Source organism: Piliocolobus tephrosceles, chromosome X (genome assembly GCF_002776525.5).
Source record: "Piliocolobus tephrosceles isolate RC106 chromosome X, ASM277652v3, whole genome shotgun sequence".
Taxonomy (NCBI): Eukaryota; Metazoa; Chordata; class Mammalia; order Primates; family Cercopithecidae; genus Piliocolobus; species Piliocolobus tephrosceles.
The window spans coordinates 5,226,572-5,250,316 of record NC_045455.1 but is presented as its reverse complement, the minus strand read 5'-3'; the positions used below and the strand labels follow the sequence as shown (position 1 = coordinate 5,250,316).

The 23,745-nt window shown below is 39.3% G+C and overlaps 1 protein-coding gene across 2 annotated transcripts in view; it reads left to right on the top strand.

The window, feature by feature from the left end:
• Positions 1–23,745, top strand: part of MYO16 (myosin XVI) — a 626,143-nt gene that overhangs the window by 60,213 nt on the left and 542,185 nt on the right. For both annotated transcript variants that reach the window (XM_023217640.2, XM_023217641.2), the window contains exon 2: positions 8,521–8,784. In XM_023217640.2, coding sequence (XP_023073408.1) covers positions 8,521–8,784 — 264 coding nt within the window. The remainder of the gene's footprint in view (positions 1–8,520; positions 8,785–23,745) is intronic.

Sequence of the window (23,745 nt, the reverse complement as noted above, 5' to 3'; positions counted from 1 at the left end):
TAATCATAATCTGAAGATGCTGCTTCCATTGGCTACTCTTTGGACCTCTGTCACCAGTCAGGTGGCTGTTTGTGTAGAGTTTGTGCTTTGTTCTGTGTTCTCTTCCATTGGTCTAAGTGTCTATTCCTCTGCCAAAGCCACAGTTAGGAAATATCGAAGAGAGAAGGGAAGGTGGCTTAATAGATTTATATCCTCCAAAAATAGAGGAGAAGTTATTTGAAAGGTTTATTTTTGTTACCTGTAGTTTTTTTAATGCATGCTATATTATTTTGTGTTTGTTTAATTTTATTTGCAGCGTATTTTGAGAGGTGGAAGAAATATATATCTGGGTTGTAGGAAAGATGATTCTACATTTTACTAAATATTTCCAGTTTGCTTTTTAACTGTAATGACAATTTGTAAACTTAATCAATGATGTTTTTTATCTTTTTACATTTTGCTATATGTTAATAGGTGGAGCATCTTTTGTTAGGTTTGAAAATGTAGCTTTCTTCTGTGTGTATTTTGACTTGCATTCAGCAAAGTTCTGGACTATCACTCCTAATAGCTGATTCAGGGTGTGTTGGTTTTTCTATGTAGATAACAGTGTTTACAATAATAACTGATTATTTTTTCCTTCTGTCTACCCACATTTTATGCTCCTTATTTATTTTTCTGTTTTTTTTCTATGCTAAGACCTTCATTTTGAGGTAGAATAAAAGCAGCAATAAAGGGCCTTCTTTTTCTAAATTTTAAACAGAATTTAATGTTTTAAAATAAGCCGCTCCTTTCATTCTGCTGACAAACTATACATTCATGGGTTCATTTTGCTAATGTGTATGCATGTAGGCTATTTGCATGTATTTATACAAGAGATTGACCTGTAATTTTCCTTTTTCGGATGGCCTCATTTTGGTATCAAGCTTATGCTTGTCTCAGAAATGAATTGAGGTAATTTTCTTCTTTTTCTATTGTATGGAAGAACTGGGTGAAAATGCAGGTTATCTCTTCCTTAAAGACAGGTTAAATCATTTGGGTCATTTTGTTTGTTTGTTTTTATTTCTGGTCTACAGATTTTTAAAATCTGATTCAATTTATACAATGATTGTGTAAATTGGTTCATTTTCCACTTCTTCTTGAGTCACTTTTTTTAAGTTATATTGTTCTAGAAATTGTCAGTTTCTCACGTCTTTCTTCACCTTTGCTCTTTTCTTGTTTCATTTCTGTTAATTAATAGCCTAATTTTGTTTTATTCTTTCTTTTTTTGTTTCAACTTTGTGTGTTTGTGTGTGTGTGTGTGTTTTCTAAATTCATGTGCCAGATACTTTGCTTATTGACTTTAAAACTATATTCTTTTCTAAAATGTATTTAAAGTTATGAATTTATTTCTATGAATTGCTTTAGTTTTATCCACAAAATTGTGATGGATTTCCTTTCATCAATGGTTAATTCTAAAAATTTATTATTTCTGTGATTTTTTTTTCTCTGAACCATGCTTTATGTAGAATTGGCTTTATAAGTTTCTGAACATATGGGGAGGTATGGTTTCATTTCTGTAGTTGATATTCCCTTTTCAATTATGTTAAGAAAACGCCTGTGTAATTTTGGTTCCTCAGAATTTATTGAGATTTGCTTTGCTTTATGGCCTAAGACACAGTTAATATCATAAATCATCTATGAATTCTTGAAAAAGAATGTTTCCTGCAAATTTGTCTGCAAGTTTTTATAAATGCACTTAGATCAAATTTTCTGTGCTCTTAGTAACGTTTTGCCTCTTTAGCAATCACAGAGAGATTTGCTTAAAAATCTTGAACACTGAGTGTACCATGGCCACAGGAAGATTTTTATTCTAGATGACATGGGGCATTTCTGGTAGTTGTACAGCAGAATAATTTTACGCATTTTTTTTGTTCATTTTCCTCTTCACTTTACTCTTTATATTTCTAGTTAGTTATAACATAATGTCTTGACATCATGACACAGAGCATAGGGTCCTCCAAGCCAAGGTGTGGGGAAACTGTGTGCATAAATATATAACTAGATGTCAGATATTTGCTGGCTTTCGAGTTGAGTCCTACACATTCACTGAGCTGGGGCTTCTGGCTGTAAACTTTTATCTCGAATTGCAGGATAACCATATATGTAGGATCCCTGCCACCTCCCTTGCCCTCCTAAAAAAGTGTAACACTGGAGATAAAGAAATCCAATACAAAGATGAGCTTGGTGACACTGCCTCGGGCCAGATAATTCTGTAAGGAAGAGCAGTTACATGAGAGCACAGTGTCACCTTGCATTTCTGTAAGAGCAGGACTAAGCATTTGCCTGCCATGTGTTAAGTGCTGGATTAGGTCCTAATAAAGAGTGTGATGTTTCTGCCATCAATGTAATTGTCTGTTCTGCAATTTCATTCAGCAGCAACAACAACAAAACTATTGACTACCTCCTGTTCTGGATGCTGAAAGTAAGCAGGGGATGAAACATCCTGAGTTCCTGCCTTTATGGGGCTTACAGAGCAATAGGAAAATATATAGTATTGTATTTTAGGAAATCAATTAGTATAGATATTAGTATAATATACAGTTGAAGCATAGTAACTGATATTGCAGGAGAGCCGAGTGTGGTGGTAAATGCCTGCAGTCCCAGCTACTTGGGAGGCTCAAGTGGGAGAATTGCTTGAGGCCAGGAGTTCGAGGCTGCAGTGAGCTTTGATTAGGCCACTGCACTGTAGCCTGGGCAATAGAGCAAGACCCCATCTCTAAAATAAATAAATAATTAGATAGATAGCTATTGTAGTATAAGAGTGATAAATACCAAGGAGAAAAATGAAGCTAGCAATAGGAATTGAAGTGTTTTTCAGGGGACATTTGCCTTAGTAAAGGGGGATTTTGAGTGACCACCAGGAGGAAGGGTGTCTGTTGACCAGTCTTTAGCTGTCAGAAGTCCATTTGTTCCAAGGTATAGTTTAAATCCATTGTTTCTTTGTTGACTTTCTGTCGTGATGACCTGTCTAGTGCTGTCAGTGGAGTACTGAAGTCCCCTACTATTATTGTGTTGCTGTCTATCTTATTTCTTAGGTCTATAAGTAATTATTTTATAAATTTAGAAACTCCAGTGTTAGGTACATATATGTATAAGATTGTGGTATTTTCTTGTTGGACAAGGTCTTTTACCATTATATAATGTCTCTCTTTGTTTCTTTTAACTGCTGCTGCTTTAAAGTTTGGTGGTTTTTTGTTTTTTTGTTTTTGTTTTTGTTTTTTTGATATAAGAATAGCTACCCCTGCTTCCTTTTGGTGTCCATTTGCATGAAATGCCTTTTTCCACCCCTTTACTTTAAGTTGATGTGAGTCCTTATGTGTTAGGTGAGTCTCTTGAAGGCAGCAGATAGTTGGTTGGTGACTTATCCATTCTGTAGTTCTGTGTCTTTTAAGTGGAGCAATTAGGCCATTTACATTCAGTGTTAGTACTGAAATATGAGGTACCGTTGCTTTCATCATAGTCGTTGTTGCTTGTGTACTTTGGTTTTGTTTTTTGTTTTTGCTTTTTAAGTTGCATTTTTGTTTTATAGATCCTGTGTGCTTTATGCTTTAAAGAGGTCCCGTTTTGATGTGTTTCCATGATTTAAAGCTCCTTTTAGCAGTTCTTATAGTGGTGGTTTGGTAATGGCAAATTCTCTCAGCATTTGTCTGAAAACAACTGTATCCTTCCTTCCTATATGATACTTAGTTTCTCTGGATACAAAATTATGGGCTGATAATTGTTTTGTTTGAGGAGGCTGAAGATAGGTCCTCAATCCCTTGTGGCTGAGAAACCTGCTGTTAATCTGATAGGTTTTCCTTCGCAGGTTACCTGGTGCTTCTGTCTCAGAGCTCTTAAGATTCTTTACTTCATCTTAACTTTAGATAACCTGATGACAATGTGCCTAGGCGAAGATCTTTTTTATGATGAATTTCCCAGGTGTTCTTTGTGCTTCTTCTGTTTAGATGTCTAGGTCTCTCTCAAGGTTGGGGAAATTTTCCTCGATTATTCCCCCAGATATGTTTTTCACACTTTCAGAATTTTCTTCTTCCTCAGGTATACTGATTATTCTTAGGTTTGGTCATTTAACATAATCCCAGACTTCTTGGAGGCTTTTGTTCGTATTTTCTTATTCTGTTTTCTTTGTCTTTTTTGGACTGGGTTAATTTTAAGACTTTGTCTTCAAGCTCTGAACTTCTTTCTTTTACTTGTTCACTTCTATTGCTGAGACTTTCCTGAGCATTTTGCATTTCTAAAAGCGTGTCCAACATTTCCTAAATTTTTGATTGTCTTTTCTTTAAGCTATCTATTTTCATGAATATCTCCTTTCACTTCTCATATCAGTTTTTGGATTTCCTTGCATTGGGCTTTGGCTTTCTCTGGTCCCTCCCTGATTAGCTTAATAACTAACCTTCTGATTTCTTTTTCAGGTAAACCAGAGATTTCTTCTTGGTTTGGATCCATTGCTGGTGAACTAATGTGATTTTTTTTGGGATGTTGAAGAGCCTTGTTTTGTCATATTACCAGAGTTGGTTTTCTGGTTCCTTCTCATTTGGGTAGCCTCTGTCAGAGGGAAGGTCTAGGACTGAAGGCTGTTGTTCAGATTCTTCTGTCTTATGGGGTGTTCCTTTGATGTAGTACTCTCCCCGTTTTCCTGTGAATGTGACTTCCTGTGAGCCAAACTGCAGTGATGGTTGTCTCTCTTCTGGGTCTAGCCATCCAGTGAGTCTACCCAGCTCCAGGCTGGTACTGGGGGTTGTCTGCACAGGGTCCTGTGACATGAACCATCTATATGTCTCTCAGCCATGGATACCAGTACCCGTTCTGGTGGAAGTGGTGAAGGCTGCAATGGACTCCCTAAGTGTCCTTAGCTTTGGTGGTTTAATGTTCTATTTTTGTGCTGGTTGGCCTCCTCCAGGAGGTGGCACTTCCCAGAAAACATCAGCTGTAGTAGTCTGGAGAGGGACTGGCAGTGGGTGGAACCCTAGAACTCCCAAGATTAATGCCCTTTGTTTTCCACTACCAGGGTGGATCGGGAAGGACCATGAGGTGGGAGCAGGGCTGGGTGTGACTGAGCTCAGACTCTCCTTGGGTGGGTCTTGCTGTGGCTGCTGTGGGGATGGTGGTGGGATTCCCAGGTCACTGGAGTTGTGCACCTAGGAGGATTATGACTACCTCTGTTGAGTCATGCAGGTTGTCAGGGAAGTAGGGGAAAGCTGGCAGTCACGGGCCAGGCAAACCTAAGGGTTGATCTCACTCCCACTGTGCCCCCCAAACCAACATCCCTGAGTCTGTTCCCAGGTGGAGGGCAAGATGGGTTTGAAAACTTGCCCGAGGCTATCCAACTTCCAGCTACGAGAGAAAAGGGCTTTAGTGAAAAGGGCTTTAGTTCTTTCACCGTCTGTGGAGTCTGCATGCCTGATTCACAACCTCCCTGGCTAGGATGCTTCTCATCCTGTTCAAAATGTTAGAAAGTTCAGCTAGAGAATTCCTTCTGTCTCTGGCCCCCGTCCCAATGGATCCCTGTGGTGCCAGGCAGGAACGGGCTGCTTGGGGACCCAGTGAGCTCCCAGGGCCTTTTCTGCTGCTTCCTCTACCCACGTATTTTGCTCGGCTCTGTAACTTGACTCAGCTCCAGGTAAAGTTCAAAACTTCTCCCACAGACAGAACTTCAGCTTCTCCAGTGGGGGTGTGTGTTCGGGAGAGGAGGGCCTCTCTTTCCCACTTCTGCAGTTGGGGCACTCACAGTATCTGAGGTGTCTCCCAGGTCCTGCAGGAGCAGTCCACTTCTTTCAGAGGATCTGTGGGTCCTCTCGGGATTGCTGGTTTCTTCTTGAAGTCAATCTGGAGCTAAAATTCACAGTGCAAGCCTTCACATGCTGCGCTGTCCAGAGCTGCAGTCCAGCCCTGCCTCCTGTCCACCATGATCCCCTGAATCCCTGTGTTATCTTGTAGGTTTTTTCTTTATTTTTTTTTAGATCAACTGGTCATATTGTATATCTTACGATTCATAGACATATACATACATGACACAGCTGACCCACTTGTACTTAGATTGAAACAAAGTCAAAATGCCCAATAAATTTTCAGATTACAAAAGAATCAATTTATAAACTAATGTTTTAGATCAAAACATGGGGAATTATTTAACAAAAATACATTAAAAATCAAGATTTAAGACATGAATTGATTTGAAATTTAACAATCGTGGCCTTTGAGTTTTCCAAATCAAAAAGGAAAATAAGAAAATTAATTTAAGAGCCCCCTTCTACATTCCCTGTTGACAGCCTGTCAGGGATAACTCAATGAATCATGATCTGTCACCATGGAATCCTTAAAAGTTAATTGAAATATCACCAAGAGACCCTTCTTGAGAGTCACAAACTAGAGGACTGCTGCGGTGTTTATTAGATTATCCTCAGCCATCAGCTGCTGGCTAATCAACACATGGCACTCTGCGATGTTATTTGTTTTAATTCTTCAGGCTTTTTTTTTTTTTGTGGCCCTGTTGATCCCCTGGGCACCAAATGACAAGCCAGGAAAGTCACAGAAGTCAAAGTGGCACAAGCATCAAAGTCAATCAGTCAAGCCCTGTGCAGTTTTCTACACAGATGTGAAAGCAGAAGACATTTACGGTTCTTTATCTATGAGCTTTCTCATACAGTCTGTCTCTGGCAGTGATCATAGCTTTTATCAAATAAGTGTACTCCAGAGCAATTTGTCATCATTTCAGAACCGCTGTTGTCTATTTGCGTTTAGGTCACTGGAAAGGGAACATTTTCTGTATAGCTAGTTAATATTTCCCACATCACTTTTACGAATACTTATGAACAGTCTTATGAAAACATGATACTAAAATGTATAGCTTTTGTCAAATGCAAATAAATGAACACAAAATCCCCCAACACGGCTTCTTTATCTTCCTATATCATATGTAAAAGTACTTAAATATTCAATACCTGGCATTAGAGAATCACGGAGCTTTGGTTTGTTTCTTCTCTATGGAGCATTTTTTATTCTGTTTGCCTAATTGTCTCTTTAATCTTAGACAAGTCACAGCCTCTCTCAACTTGGTTTTCTTTATATGCTAAACAGGGATGGTTATGCTGGTGCACCTGGGGGCTGTGCGAATAAAGACTTGCAAAGTGTCACAAGAAACAGAAGTGGAAATAGTGTTGTCATGACTTGTTCCTTCAAAGGACCAGGGCATCTTTCCAAAGATGAACTATACCCTTAGTATATAATCTTCTCAGATATGGCATATGATCAACCACATTTTGTTCATGCATAGTTACTTTAACCTCCTTGGGACCTTATATCATAAATAGCTTAAGAATATATAAACACATCTGAATCTGTGTTTGCAAGCCAGCTTCTAGAATATTTAATGCTTTAACATTGATTTTCTGCCAATAGTAAAATTTTAACCTAGTGGTAAATATAAGTGTTTGTACAATTCCATTACAGGTGCTTTGACTGGTGTTTATAGGAAATAGACTTTTGAAACAAACGGGATATTTTAAGTTTCAGAAATGGGAATTCAGTTTGTTAATCACTATATAAATAAAACAAGAACTGTAGCAGCCAAAATTCTCTCCACAATTTTGAGAAATATCTCTGTGCCAACCCTCAGTCTTTATACTTAACCACAGGTTTCTTGGAAGTGAATGTCACTGATTATGAGAGAAAGAATTTAGCAATAAATTGGTGAAAAATGTCTACTGTGTCATATGAAGAGTTGATAGCATATATTCTCCTTTTTTCCCCATTCTATCACCCAGACTGGAATGCAGTGGTGTAATCCTAGCTCACTGCAACCTTAAGATCCTGAGCTTATGCGATCCCCCACCTCAGCCTCCAAGTAGTTGGCACTATAGCCACATGCCACCATGCCTAGCTAACTTAAAAGTTTCTCTCTTTTTTTTGGACAGACAGGATCTTCCTATGTTGCCCAGGCAAGTCTTTAACTCCTGGCTTCAAGTGATCCTCCCGTCTCAACCTCTCAAAGCACTGAGATTACAGGCTTGAGCCATTATACTTGGCAGCATATATATTCTATTACATTAAATTAACAGCATCTTGATTAGTTATCATAATATGCAAAAGCAATTCTATTAGGTTGTTCTGAAAAAGTTGGAATGATTTTATGCCCACATTTAACGTGCAAAATTAGTTAGTATTATTCAATTAGACAGAAGGAGCCTGACACAGTGGTGAAATCTGGAGGCTTTGGCTATGTATTGAAAGAAACAGGAAGGGGATGGATGGTTAGTAATTGAGTTGAGCTTAACTACATATGCATGTCTAATTCTGCCATTTGTTTTATTACCACGGAATCTTGAGAAACACACAAGCGGCTTTCCCCCAATCTATAAGAAGGGCTTTGGATTTGCAATATCAAGTGCAGGGAGAATTGTTCCGTTTATGACCTGTGCAATGGGCAATATAAAAGCAAACGTGCTGTGGTGCACACGTATAGTGGTTATAATAGGTCTGGTGACGCTCCCCTTGCATTTCTTCCAGGTTGCTTTCAGCTATGTAACGTTTTTCGATCCCATGAGATGGAAATCGACCAGTGCTTGCTAGAGTCCCTTCCCCTTGGCCAACGGCAGCGTCTGGTGAAGCGCATGCGCTGTGAGCAAATCAAAGCCTACTATGAGCGCGAGAAGGCTTTTCAGAAGCAGGAAGGGTTCCTGAAAAGGCTGAAGCATGCGAAGAATCCAAAAGTTCACTTCGACCTGGCGGACATGATACAGGACGCGATTATCCACCACAATGACAAAGAAGGTACATGATAAGAAAGAAGGACCCGCTTTCTGATGTGATTTTTTAATGATTGATTTTTGTTGGTTTGTTGTTTTTTTGATGGAGAGACGGGGCAGAAAAGTCCTTTTAAATATTGGAGGCTACTATCTTTTAACTGTTTAAATTATTCAAGAAAAAAAAAATGCGGTTTGCAAAGAACATCATTAAAAGTCCTGCCACCCAGTAAGATAAAAAAATGTAAAAATTGTGGTGAAAGTGTTTTTTGTTTGTTTTTTGTTTTTTGTTTTTTGTTTTGTTTTTTTAAGAATTACCTATCAGAAGAGCAAGCGAGTTCCTTTCAAATTGTTCAGTTCAAATTGTTAGGGAAACTTTTTATCAATGAATTGGTTTTCTATTTAGAAAATTTTTAGAGACAGGGTCCCACTATGTTGACCAGGCTGGTCTCAAACTCCAGGGCTGGAGCAGTCCTCCAGCCTCAGCCTCCCAGAGTGCAGGAATTTCAGTGAATTGTTTTTCCTGATGATGATTTGGGGCTGTGGAATTTGTTAATCCTTAGCTCATGCTTTGATAGATGCGGCAGTGATGTGACTTCCCCTGACTCTCAGGAATCAATTTCTTTCTCCCTTAAAGTTGTTTGGCTTATGGTATCACGTTTTACTAAGATTACTCAATGCAGATCTCAATTGTCTTCACAAGACTGTTAAATTTTTCACTTTTTATATACTCTTGTATGTGAATTTTTCTGTTTTCCTATATACAACCCGCTTGCCCAAGTTCAAATGTGAGAGAAATGTTGCAGCTCTGGATGTAATTGTTGTAGTTGTTTTTGTTTGAATGAAAATCAGTGTTTGAATGAATCTAAACTGAGCATTCTTCACAATTCATTATTCACAATTTGAAATCCAAAAAGCTCTGAAGCCATTATTTTGATAGATCATTTAGTGGCAAAACTTTCACTGACCTAGTCATGGTTTATAACCTGTTCAGTTTGGAAAAATAATAAATTCAATAACATATGTGCTTTGAAGGCTTTCAAATGGGGATTGTGGATCTATTAGCTAAGAAAACCTATAGCACATTATATAGAATAATAGTTATACAGAGTAAGAAGACTCAAGTCATTCTTTTCATGGTTTTGTGTGGGCTTTTTCTAGTTAAACTGGAATACTCTGAGAATTTCTGATTTTTTTTTTTTTTTTTTGTCTTAAATTGCAATAACAGTAGCAGTGAATCTTTGAGCTGGAAAGTACCTAAAAAATGTTGGTGTGGTCCACTTACTTTACCCATGAAGGAACTGAAATTCAGCCATCGTGTCATATTCTCTGGAAAGCTGTCTGCAGCACTCTGATCTTTCATTTTGTTATTCTCTTCTCACCTATGGCTGTTCATTTAATGGCCACCTCCTCCGTGAGTCTGTGAGCACATCGAAGATAGGGACAGTGTCCACAAGGTCATTGCTCCCTCCTGCCCATCTCATACCTTCCAGCAGCATTGAGTGAAAGAGTAAAGTGATCGGTTCTTGTTCAACACACAGTAGTTGTTACAATAAACTTAAATGAGAAAGCAGGTCTTGAAATTTAAGCCCTATTTTGAGTTAAAAGTAATAAAACACAAAAATTAATTGGTGCCAGTGTGGTGGCTCACACCTGTAATCCCAACACTTTGGGAGGCAGAGATGGAAGACTCTCCTGAAGCCAGGAGTTAGAGACAAGCCTGGGCAGCATAGCAAGACCCCATCTCTACAAAATATTTTTTAAAATGAGCTGTACACAGTGGTACATGTCCAGCTACTCAAAAAGCTGTGGTAAGGGATTGTTTGAGCCTAGGGGTTAAGGCTATAGTGAGTCATGATGGTGACCTGAACTCCAATCTGTGCAACAGAGCAAGACCCTGTCTCAAAAACACTTCTTTTAATGTATCGGAAACGTTTAAAAATTTCTTGTACAAATACCTACAGTATACAATTATGTCTAGATTAGGGTTAAAGGAAAATTCGTAGTAGTAAAGTACTAACTCAAAAGCCAAGAAGCAGTTATTATGTAAGTCACGTTTCCACAAACATTCATGTCATACAATCTGAATTAATGCTTTCTTAGCAGATGTTGTAGGTGTGAAACTATGCAACCTAGTTTCTAGTGGCAAGCTAGGTGAGAGATTATGGTGGCTTGGACCTAAGTGGAGCAAGGGTGTGGTGAGAAATAGTCAATTTTAGGATTTATTTTTAGGACAGAGCTGACAGAAAATGCTGATTACCTGGTCAGGTATGGGCTTTGGTGAGATGTAAACAAGGTGTCATCAGCACTGGTTCAACAATTCTAGCTTCCAGAGGCCACCTGCCTTCCTTGGATCAGAGCCCCCTCCTCTGTCTCCAAGGTCAGCAGTGATGGATACAGGGCAGGGACAGTGCTCCTTCTCACGCTTCAGTTTGCCTGTTTCTTTGTCCATCCTTGTATCTGACTGAATCTTCTGCCTCCCTCTTGCACCTTTAGGGGCCTATGTGATGGCACTGGTTCACCTCCTGCATAGGTGAACCTCCTATGCAGGTTCACCTCCTGTTCCAGAGGCAGCTCACTAGTAACCATACGTCCCTTAGTAACCACACGTCCCTTTCTCCACATCACATTGCATAGTTGCAGGTGTAACTCCAGAGGGTGAAATCAGGACAGCCAAAATGTTCCCTACTACAGGGAGTGAGAATTCCAGGATAACATCAAGCTTTTGGGGCCTCAACAAATAGAAGAATGAAACGCCATTAGCCACAGTAGGAGTGCCCCTAGGAGTTGTGAATGAGATGGGGTGGCATCCTGACTGGAGGTGCAAATTAAAAACTCATGAGCATATAGATGATACTGAAAACCCCAAAAGTGGACAAAGTGACATAGGGAAAGAGTTTAGGTAAAACGATAAGAAGTCTAAGAACTGAGTCCCAAGGAATTCCAATATTAACAATTCAGTGAAATGAGGTCCAACCATAAGGAATGACCAGGAAGAAAGGATGAAAACGAGGGAGGGTGCTTTCTTGGGAGCCAAGATAAGAAGTTTTCAAGGAGGAGAAATTTTTATTGATCAAGCAGGAGGAAGCCTGAAAACTGATCATTACATTTAGGAGTATGGAGGTGATTAGTTTTCACGACTTGTTGGGAGCAAGAATTTTAATGGATTAGATTCCAGACAGAGTAGGAAAGCAGGAATGGGCACAGAAAGTATAAAGAGCTCTTTAAAGGAGGTTTCTGTAAAGAGGTGAGAAATGGAAAGATTGATGAAGAGGGAACAGACATTAAGAGCTTTTTTTAATGATGGGAGAATTAACGCAAGTATATGTGCTGATAAAAATAATTCATTTGCATTTCTCTAACGACCAGTGATGATGAGCTTTGTTGGCCGTATAAATGTCTTCTTTTGAGAAGTGCCTGTTCATATCCCTCATCCATTTTTTGATGGTTTTTTTTTTTATTGTAAATTTGTTTAAGTTCCTTGTAGATTCTGGTTATTAAATGTGGTACATAAACACCATGGAATGCTATACAGCCAGAAAATAGAATGAGTTCATGTCCTTTGCGGAGACATGGATGAAGCTGGAAACGATCATTCTCAGCGAACTAATACAGGAAGAGAAAACCAAACACCACTCATTGTCACTCATAAGTGGGAGTTGAACGATGAGAACACACGGACACAGGGAGGGGAACATCACACACCGGGGCCTGTCAGGGGTTAGGGGGTAATGGGAGGGAGAACATTAGGATAAACACCTAATGTACATGGGGCTTAAAACCTAGATGATGGGTTGATGGGTGCAGCAAACCACCATAGCACATGTATACCTATGTAACAAACCTGCACGTTCTGCACATGTATCCCAGAACTTGAAGTAAAATTTTAAATAAAATAAAAATAATTCATGTGAGAGGGAAAATCTGGTGACGCTAGAGTAAGAGAAGACAAGTGATGGAGCAAGCCTGTGCACGTGCATACTGTGATGAGGTCAGCTGCCCACTGGAAGGGCTTGGGTTCAGCTGGGATCACCTCTAGCTGTTGTTATCAATCCTGGCTGGATAACAGAATCACCTGGGAAGATTTTATTTTTTAATTTCCATGTCTAGGACCTGCTCATAAGGATGCTGATGTAATCAGTCTTATATGGGGCCAGGATGGTTTTTTTTTTTTTTTTTTGAGACGGAGTCTTGCTCTGCTGCCCGGGCTGGAGTGCAGTGGCCGGATCTCAGCTCACTGCAAGCTCCGCCTCCCGGGTTCCCGCCATTCTCCTGCCTCAGCCTCCGGAGTAGCTGGGACTACAGGCGCCGCCACCTCGCCCGGCTAGTTTTTTTGTATTTTTAGTAGAGACGGGGTTTCACCGTGTTAGCCAGGATGGTCTCGATCTCCTGACCTTGTGATCCGCCCGTCTCGGCCTCCCAAAGTGCTGGGATTACAGGCTTGAGCCACCGCGCCCGGTTTTTAATGGTGCCTAGGAGACTATGGTGTTCAGAGAGAGCTGAGAGCTGTGGTGTGAACCTGTGGTGATTCTCCACCTGGTTTTGATACTAGTTAATGAAAGAACCATGGCCCTTGGCTAAGAGTGAGGGTGTGGAAGATGACCTGACAGTAAAGCAAAGAAGGGAACCTGCAAGTATGGGAGAAAAAATGGCCCAAGGCAAATACTGTATTTTTTAAATGGGACCAATAGAAAAAAAAAAAAAGATATAAAGAATAAGCACTACAAAGAAGGATCAAATATGATTCAAGAGTTTCAGTAATGGTTTGGCATAGACTCACCACTCCTTTGTCCTTATTCTTAGGACATAAAGAATTTCCTGTCCTGAAACTTCCTATAGTTGCTAGAATGCATCAGTGCTAAATTTGCCTTCCCAGAAATTATTTCACATGTATATATGGATACCATTTTGGTGGAATACAATATAATCTTATCAATAGGCAGTCAATATTTGTTACATGGTTAAAATCTGTTGGTAACCACAAATGCCTGGCAAGGATTTCTTAACATGTATTTTTAAGTGTAATAAATGGATAAGCGTATTATGTATGACAGTTTGTTTATATTATGAATATTGGTATAAAGACACTAAAATCTAAGCAAGCAGTCAGATCTGATTTTTTAATTCAAAAGAAGCAAAGAGTAATTTTTTATTTGAATTAATACATGATTAACTTTTAGTTGTGTTTTATTTTATTTAAGAAATTGCTTTTTGTGTATTTCTTTTTTGAATGGCAAAGGAGAGAAAGGACTGGATAGAAAAGTCTCACATTTTGCATGGTGTGATGATCATGTTAAGGTCCTCAAAGTGATAGGAACAATAGGAAGCAGACAAAAATAATCACCCACACTGAAACATACACATGTGCACACACACAATGTGTTTTGCATGCTTTCTCTGTGTACACAGCAAACTGTATACACCTTTCCTATATGCTATGTTAATACTTTATGACAGTAATGACACAAAAATTTCTCAAGATATTAGAAGGAAATATCCTCAGCAAGGCAACTATAAAATTTCATCTCTTTTAGTGAATAGTTTCCATTACTAATGGAAGCAAATGTGATGGACTATAGTGAAGGTTATCATCAGCATCAAATGATGAAGAAATAGTTGACTACTAGAACTCAATGAAAGAGTTTGAATATGTAACAATTATTATCAATGTAAAAATTAAAATATTTGGCTCTAGAGGGTGTCTGTTCAGCTCAGACTGCCATATCAAAATATCATAGACTAAGTGGCTTAAGCAGCAGACATTTATTTCTCACAGTTCTGAAGCCTGGGGAGTCCTAGATCAAGGTACCTGGCTTGCTGACAGCCACCTTCTCGCTGTGTCCTCACATGAAGAGGAAGCTCTGGTTTCTTTTCTTTTAAGAGCGCTAATCTTATCATGGGACTCCATCTCATAAACTCATTGAACCTAATTCCCTCCCAAAGGCTGCAACTCCTAATACCATCACCTGAGGGTTAGGGCTTCTACATATGATTTTTGAGGGAAAGGAACATTTAGTCTGTAATGGGGCATATTTATTTGGTACTTGGAGCTGACCCAAGTATAAAATAACGGATATACGTGTATTACTTCCCTTGAGTTTCTCAACTACCTTGCAAATACCTTTGTGAGTACTCATATACCTCACTGTGCTAGGGGAAAAATAGGAATTTCTTACAATTTAAGAAATTTGGATTGCAAATGAAAGTAATCTGTTTAGAGACAGTATAATGTCTCTAGCATATGTATTACTTCTCTCAAAAATGCATACAAGAAAAAGTTTTCACTTCATAGTAGTGATATTTTTATTTATCTTTAAGCTATTGAAATAGTCAAATGCATTTGCTTATGCAATTGAGAAAGTAAAAAAAAATTGCTATAAGAAAAAAGTTTCCATTTAAATTATTGTTTAAACTTGCAGATTGTGTATTTGTATGAATAATTTTATCTCTTATTTCCAAGTACTTTTATTGGCTGGCTGAGTATAAAGAATCAAATATACTTTTTCAAAGACAACATGTCTATGGTGTTTTTATGTTAAGGTTTATAGTATGTCATTTAAAAGTAATTCAGGATTTTTTTTTTTTTTTTGCTTTATAAATGTTGTATTTTTGTTAGTGTAAATTTAGTGTCTTTGATGTTTTTATTGTTCTCTTCTGGGAGTTGGTGATATTTCAGTGTGCAATTTGTCATTTTAATATGCTGCATCAATCCAAAAATGTATTCAACAACTCTTTTTCCCTCTAAAAGGAAACTTGTCCTAAATTTTCTTTTAAGGCTGTTAATTCAACTCTATTTGAGTTACACCACATGAAAGAAAAGGGAAGACTGAGGGAGAGAGAGAGAGAAATAGAGTGAGTAGGTGACTTAAAGATCAGAGTGGAAGCACATAGGGAAAATTTAAGAAGGAATGTGAATTCCCCTATTGGAATTGCCACTCCCAAATATTGCTTCTTACTAATTAGTCCACAATGTGTTTCCATTACAAGTAACTGCTAATGTTATTATCTGGTGCCTTGCTGGTATGCTCGGTACTCCCCGAGCTTTACATGACTTGACTTACTCCTTTCAATCACATATGTAGTAGGTACCTATGCTATTGGAAGTAGGTAGGACGTGCACCCCACTTGGTGGGTGAAGCAGTGGAGCCTTTGAAGAAATAACTGCTACCTCAGTGATTCCCAAGTTGAGAGACCTTGTTTTTATAGACAACATCATCCTGCAAAACTGATTTATGTGGTATAGTTAGAGAAACTGTTAACTCCATTGGTTGATTTACCTTCCTTGCCATTTGAAATTCTTTCTTCCTGCTTTCTAGTGGAGCTCTCTGCCTACTGTCAAGGGAATGTCCAAAGGCCAGGAGAAGTACTTTTTTCTGCTGTGGGATTTTCCATCTTCTTTCCCTGATCAATCCCTCCTCATTCTTCTTCCTTTTTTTTCAAAAGCAATATTATTTATTAACTACTTAATACGCCAAATGTTTACTAAGGACCTATTTCAGTCCAGTCACACAAAGAACTTGTAAGCATATTTACAGAACTATAATATCATACTTTATTTATATCCCCATTTAATCACAAAATTGTAGGTAATCTATTAGGAAAATTGAAAAATATCAAAATGTAACACTGGGATACCTCTGTTTTCTTCTCCTACTCCTCAGACTCTTGTACCAGCTTCCTTGGTTGGTTCCCTCGTCTAGTGATCTCAGACTCTTGATTCTAACTGTCTTTCTACCCATCTTCTCTGGGAGATCTCATTTTCCCCCATTGCGTCCACCTCACCCACTCTAACTATGCTAAATCTGTATCCAGACCTTTTTCCTGAGTTCCAGTCTTAATTTTTCTGATGATCTTGCCTTTATTAGTTGTCGTGTTCAAAGCTGAATATATCCACCCTCATCTTCTTCCCAAACCAAAACTTCCTCCGTGATTCTCAATTGATATTGCCATCACTCCCCTGGTCTTCCAGGACAGAAGCGTTGAAGTCACTTTGATTTTGGTGCAATTTTGTAAAGTATTGATGGCTTTACCTCTTCTGAATAATCTACAGGAAATATCAACTGTCTGCCTGTCATTCAGAGCTCTGTAAATAGATGCCTAAAATATATCGATGTTCAGTACATATTGGATGATGTATTCATTGGTAGGCTGGACATCTCTTCATTTAGAAGTTCATAGGTAAATCATTAGGACCAAGCTTTCTCTCCCCTATGTACCCCATTCCCAAAAGTGTAGACCGAGGTCAAAGAACAAATTTCATATATGCCTTAAGTGTTTTATACACAAAAAGTGAAATAAGACTGCCTATTTACTTAGTTTGTGATTATTTAGTCCAGCTGTGTCCCTGTATTTACTAGATTGCCTCAGAAGTTAAAAATTCTGCAGTAGTTGGTTATCAAGTAAGCTTATTTAAAAAAAAAATGTCTCCTAGTATCTAGGGTATAAAGATAGAAGGAGCCTGTTATAATTTTCACAACTAGCGTTTGGTGAGTGCTGTTTTTACGAGTGTGACCCATCTGGGCTGGCACTGTTTCCACAGTGGTGGTGATGGCGTTTTATTGGATGCAGCTTTATCCTCTCTCCCTGACCTCCCCACAACCAGCTACACAAATTGGCAGCTAGAAAATGTGATGCTCAATAAGCGGATTTAAGCTGACACTTCAGAAATTGAAATCAGAGCCCTGCCACCTTTAGAATCCGTCAAATCTATTAAGAACGTGACCAGGCCTGGATCCATATATGCATTTTTTAAATGAACATTACTGGATGTGGTATATGTTAAGTACTCTGCAAGGATGACTATTTCTCCAACTCAAAATTCGGAGTGTATTTGACATAGAATAGATACACACTCTCCCCAAAAGAGTCAGATTTAACCACTACGAATATCTCCTATATTAGATACTTCGGGTTATAGAGCAAATATAAAACATCAGCCTGTCCTAAGGAAGAAATGGGGAGGCAACATTCCCAGTGAAAAAACGTTGACAGCATGGTGTTGTCTGCGTCTTCCCTGTTCCAGAGTGGCACCAAGCCTGGCAGAGAGGGAAGTGGCAGCTGCATCAGCATCACTCCCATTTCATTAACTGCTCAATAGGATGGGAACATACCGCCGTCTGAATGTGAAGCTGTGGATTCATCCTTTCCTCTTACTTAGCACAGGAGGGGAAGGATGCAGGAAGAAGTAGCTCAGATAAGATGTTTGCTGGGGCAGCTACAAGGTACAAAAGAATGACTTCTGGATTTTAGACAAAAAGGGTGAGTTTTCCAGCTCCACATACATACCTACATCACAGATTCGTATGGCTAAATATGTAGAGTGGCTACTATACATAAAATATGTAGAGTGGCTACTATACATACATAAAATGGCTAAATATGCAGGCACATGCTGACTCCAGCCCTCCGGGGCAGGTTAGAATATCACATAGATACATTCAGTGCGTTATGATGCCTTCAGTTAATAGGTAACAGCTGCTAGGTAATTAAAGGTGCCTATTTCCAAATCAGATATAAAATGACAAAAGGTGGCAAATTAATTGCATTTAAATTCTGAAGGATTCTGTATGAAGTGAATGCATGGCTTAATATTTCATGAACACAAATTCTTATTTCTGAGAAGTATTATTTTGATTGTCTGCTATATAGTCACAACTTTCATAGGTGTTGTGAGAATAATTGAATAAAGAGGAAAAAATATACTTTATAATCGTTTGTAACCTAGATGGAAAGATGCACCATTCATTAACCGGGAGTTGCTGCGAGCATTCACTGGGGTGAGGTAGGATGACATGAATCTGAAACCGTGCTCTCTTCAACATTTTATGAGTTTGGTAGGAAGAGAGAAAGGGACTCTTTGGCTGTAATCCACAGCGGGAGGGCAGCGATGGAGCCAGAGGAAAGCAGATTTCTGATACAAGAGCATCATGACAGAAGCAGCATTACTTAGGTTTAGCATCAAGGATCTAACTCTGGAATTCAGTCTGGGGGTTGATCTGTACTCTGATACTTAAGAGCTTTCTGTCCCCAGCCAGGGCGCTTTCTGCACCTCACCTTTCTGCAAATAAGATTACGAGGTGTACCTCTCCTGTAAGTGGTCATGAAGACTAGTTGGTTAGATAATACATGCAAATACCTGCCAGTGGAATCTGCCATGTATTGCCACATGCATAATAAATGTGAGCTACTATTATGATTTGAATTAAGAGATACTATCGGAGTAGCGAAGTGGCTAAATAATGACACTGGTATGTGATTCAATGATTGTCACCGTGAGTGTAAATTATAGGAATAACAACATAGCTTTAGGAATGTTTGAGGCAATCATATTTTAAATTATAATGAAATGGAAAAAGGTTGAAGATAGACACATAAGCTAAGGGCACTGATGTAAACAAGATAATGAGAAACAGGAATTTGATAGCACCTTTGGAAATGTATTAAAAGGGAAAAAATTACATTATTAAGAAGCACTGAGCAATATTTTTATTCATTGTTTTCTGCTAATGTCTGATTATATGTATGTACGTGTGTGTGCCAGCCATCTCTCTGAACACTTTATACGTATTTTCTCATTTAATCTGAAAATAATCCTGTATTGGGTTAAACATTTATGTCTGCTGAGAACCTATATGATGTTATTTGTAAATGGAGTATTTGCAGATGTAATCAAGTTCAGATAAGTCATCGGATCAGGGTGGGTCCTCGTCCAGGTACTGGTGTCCATTGAAAAGAAGGGAAGAGTGTGGGCACACACAGAGGGAGGACAGCATGAGAATATGGACCAAAGCCATGTGGAGTGAGTGGCGCTGCTGCAAATCACGGGACAAACCTTCTCAGCAGCCCCAGAAGACAGAGGAGAGGCGTGCTGGGTTTTTCTGGTAGTCCCAGGGTCAGCAGTTCCCAGAATGTGAAACGTACTTGCTTTCTGCTGTGTCTACTGTGTCTTTGCTCCAGAGACTTCCCAACCCGCCAGGAGCACCCTTCCTCTATTCCTTGCAGATGTACCTCTCCTCTCCCCTGTGGAGCCCTCCCCGACATCCTCAAGTGAAACACACAAAGCCCTTCCCCTGCAGCATTGCCAACATGAATTCCTTGAAGTGTAATCTCTTGTTTGCAAGCCCGTATCTCTCACTAAAATGTGTGTTATGCAAAGGAGAGGATCAGAATTCCTTCATCATTCATTCATTCATTCATGCATGCAGTAAATGTTTATTGTATCCTTGTCTTTTTCTATGTACTGTTCTAAGTGCTGGGGATGTGCAGAAGGAGGAGGGGATTCAGGGAAGAAAGAAAAGCTTGAGCAAAGACACAGTGAGAAATAAAGTTCTTCCTGCCCTAATGAACTTTGTAATATTTCTATCTCTATTCCTAGCACAGAGACTGTGTATGAATCAGAGTTCTCCAGAGAATTAGAACCAATACGGTGCACATGGATGTGTGTGTATATGCATATATATAATATATATGCATATATACAGGTCTATATATAGTATATACCTATATATTCAGGTATGTATATACATATATACATATATGTACCTATGTATATATGATATATATGTATATATACTTACATATACCTGTGTGTATTTATACATGCACATATATATTTATTTTAACCCAGTATTTTTGTATATTTTAGGGAAGGGGGAATGAAGGAATGAGTCATGGGTTCTGGTCTTTATAATTAAAAATCTTCTCCTGATTTTGTAGTGTCACTTCCCTCTGTGTCACTTTCTCGCTCCATACGATGTTATTTCTTAGAGCCGCTCCCTTCTCCTAAGCTGTATGTCTAATAAGGATTAATGGCAAAACATGAAATCTGTCATTTCTGTCTCTTCACTGTCAAGTTTTGATTAAATTGAAACTGAAAAAAAGCAAAGATTTTAGTTAGCTGAATGAATGCTACAGCTCAGGTCTCCGATCCATCAAGTTTTAGACAGCATTGCCGTCGTTGGTATAAACCTAGAGTTTTCTGATTTATTGTGCTATGAGAAAGAAGAAGAAATGACTGGTAATTTTCCTAGGAAAAAGGCACAATCTGTCAGCAGCCCGGACTGCTGCTTAGTTTACAAGTGCAGCTGGAAAACAATCTGTAGATGCTCGCTGCCTCTGACAGTGCCACCATAGTACACACAGAAGTCAGATGTTCTACAGGGAAGATGTAGATGTGCCATTTATAAGATCAGAGAAATCGCTTACTGAGTGCAAGAATGAACAGAACAGAATATGTTATCTGGGTTTTTTCTGAGCCTTTTCAATACACAGAGAATTTCTAAAACTGGACATGCAGAAACACTGCTTCACAAAGCAGCATTTGCAAACAGTGTCAAACTACTCTGCTGGAGCCAATGTCTCTGCCCTTCTCAAGATCATCACCCTTTCAGCCTTTCGTGATCCACAGAACAGGATCATATCCATAGAAGGGGAAAAGAATTTTAATGTCTCCCAAAGTAAAAAGGAAAGAAAACCAAACCACCTCCCCTTCATTTCAGTTTCCTTCATAACCAACACGCCTCAGAAGGTGTCTGTACTCATGAGTTGGACCTTCTCTCTTCCATTGTCTCTTGAAAACACCACTACCAGGCTTTTCCCCAGTGATTCCACCAAACCCGCCTGTAGCAATGGTCTCCCTGTTGCCAGGCTCAGAGGGTACATTTTTAGTCCTTGTCAAACTCATCTACAAGCGTCATTGACATCCATTATTCATCTAAAAGCATCATTGACATCCATTATTTCTTCCTTTTCCACTGACTTCTTTCACTCTGTTTTCTTCAGTTGACTTTCTCTCCTGCTTCATTGGTCCTTCCTTCTCAGTCTCCCATGCAGGTTACTCTTTGCCTCTGCAAATTCCAGAGATGGTAGCTGTATTGGTTTGCTAGGGCTGATGTAACAAAATACCACAGGCCCAGTGGCTTGAACAATAGCTCTCAAAGGGCTGCAGGCTGGGAAGTCCAAGGTCGAGGGTCGGGCAAGTTTGATGTCTGGTGAGGGTCTGCTTTCCGGTTCATCGATGGCAGCTTCTCACTAGGTACTCACAGGATGGAAAGGGCAAGGGAGCATTCTGTGGTCTCTTTTATGAAAGCACAAATCCCACTGATGAGGTCTTTACCCCCACCGGGGAACCACCTCCCAGAGGCCCCACCTCCTAGTACTATCACACTGGGAATTGGCTTCAACATAAGAATTTTTTCCTTAAATACCTCTAGCCTGCTCCTGCCTTGGAGGTCTGTGTACTTGCTGGCCCAGATTCTGCATGGATCGCCATTTGCATTTGTCAGCTCTCCACTCAAATGTTGCCTAAGCAGTGGTGCTTGTACTGCTGACCTACATCAACCCAGCCCTCTCACTCTGTCCACTCACCTGCTTCCTTCTTTTTCATTGCACTTATCACCTTGCAGCAAATTCTTTATTTCCGGGATGTTTTATTGTCTATCTCCTCCCAGTAGACTGTAGGTTTACATGAGTAAGAGATTTCTCTGCTTAGTTTAGTACTGTTCCCTGACTTCTAGAACAATGACTTGCACAAAGTAGGTGATCAATATTTGCTTAGTGAGCAAATAAGTAAAGGGAGCCTCTTCCTAAGCATCTTTTACATATTCGAGAACCCTCAGTCCCCACCATCATGACCTGGTTGTGGTCACCATAATTTTGCCTCTGGTTTATTGCAACTGTCCCTAAACTGATCACATTATCTTCAGTCTTGTCCTCCCTTAGATCCATTCTTCTCCCTCTCTCTCTCTCTAATGAAAATAATCCTAAATGTATTGTTCTTGCTTCCGAAAAAAAAAAAAAATCTGTAATAATGCTTAGTTTCCAAACTTGTTTTCAAGAGAGTACTCCTTGTGGATCTTTAATCTTTCCAGAGTGATTATTGACGTAACCAGCCTTCACCCTTCCCATTTTACACCCAGCCCACCTCTCACACCAGCATTTCCCATTGTATGTAGGCTCATTCAGCTCCTCAAGCCTTTTGTGCCATCCCCTAGAACATTGTATGTTCTAGTCCCAATCCTTTCAGCTCTTTCTGTGTGGATAATCCCCATTCATCACTTACATTCCAGTTTCTGTCTGAGCTCTGAACCTAGAGCACTTCTTCAGAGAAGGCTTTGCTGCCTCCCAGGTTGGTCCCACAGTGCCTGGAGCTGCTCCAATCCCAGCAGATGTCACAGAGTGTATCAGGGCATCGAACATTTGCTTCACTGGGTCCAGAACTCACAGCGGGCTCCATGGGAGCAGGGCCTGGCTCTCATCCAACGGGCTGGATCCCAGTGCCTGGCAGAGTGTAGTTTCTCACATATTACAGATGTTTCAATCACTGTCCATGTTATTTTTTGCATATTTGTTTTGCAAATTAACATAAGATGTCCATTTCTAGATAGCTTGCAACTGTTTGTACAATGCAAAAAATATCAAAGAGTTTTTTCTATTCATTTTATTGAATATTAGATTGCCAGCTGTCTAGTCTATTATTTGCCCACATATGGTGTCCGGATTAACCTCTCCAAAACTCTATAATGCAGGCTTTGCATAGAGTTTGACACATTTTAAAAATCATTCACATAGAGAGAGAAGCAAAATTATCTCTATGAGCACAATCAAGAATACCACTTTTTAAAACACCTTGAGGCACTTTTTATTCCATAGCTTATGTTTCTAGTTATTTTCACGTGTGGAGAAACTGGTCGTACTACTATGCCGTAGGACAAGGAGGCATAATGTTGGTAAGAATCCAAATTTCTTCTTTACATATCTCCTCTCACAATTGTGGACTCCCAGTGGATCCAGCCTACAGATGGGGAGCTGAGGGAGTGCACGGGAGAGGTTCAGGGCTTTGTTAGGGCCCCAGATTTCATGCATGAACAATGCTGTTGTAGCATATAGTTTGCATTTGTGCAGTGACTCCTTAAACATATATAGTGATTTTGTTAAAATCTCAATGGCTATTCACAAATTCTTGCCAATATGATTTTTGAGTCGAACATGT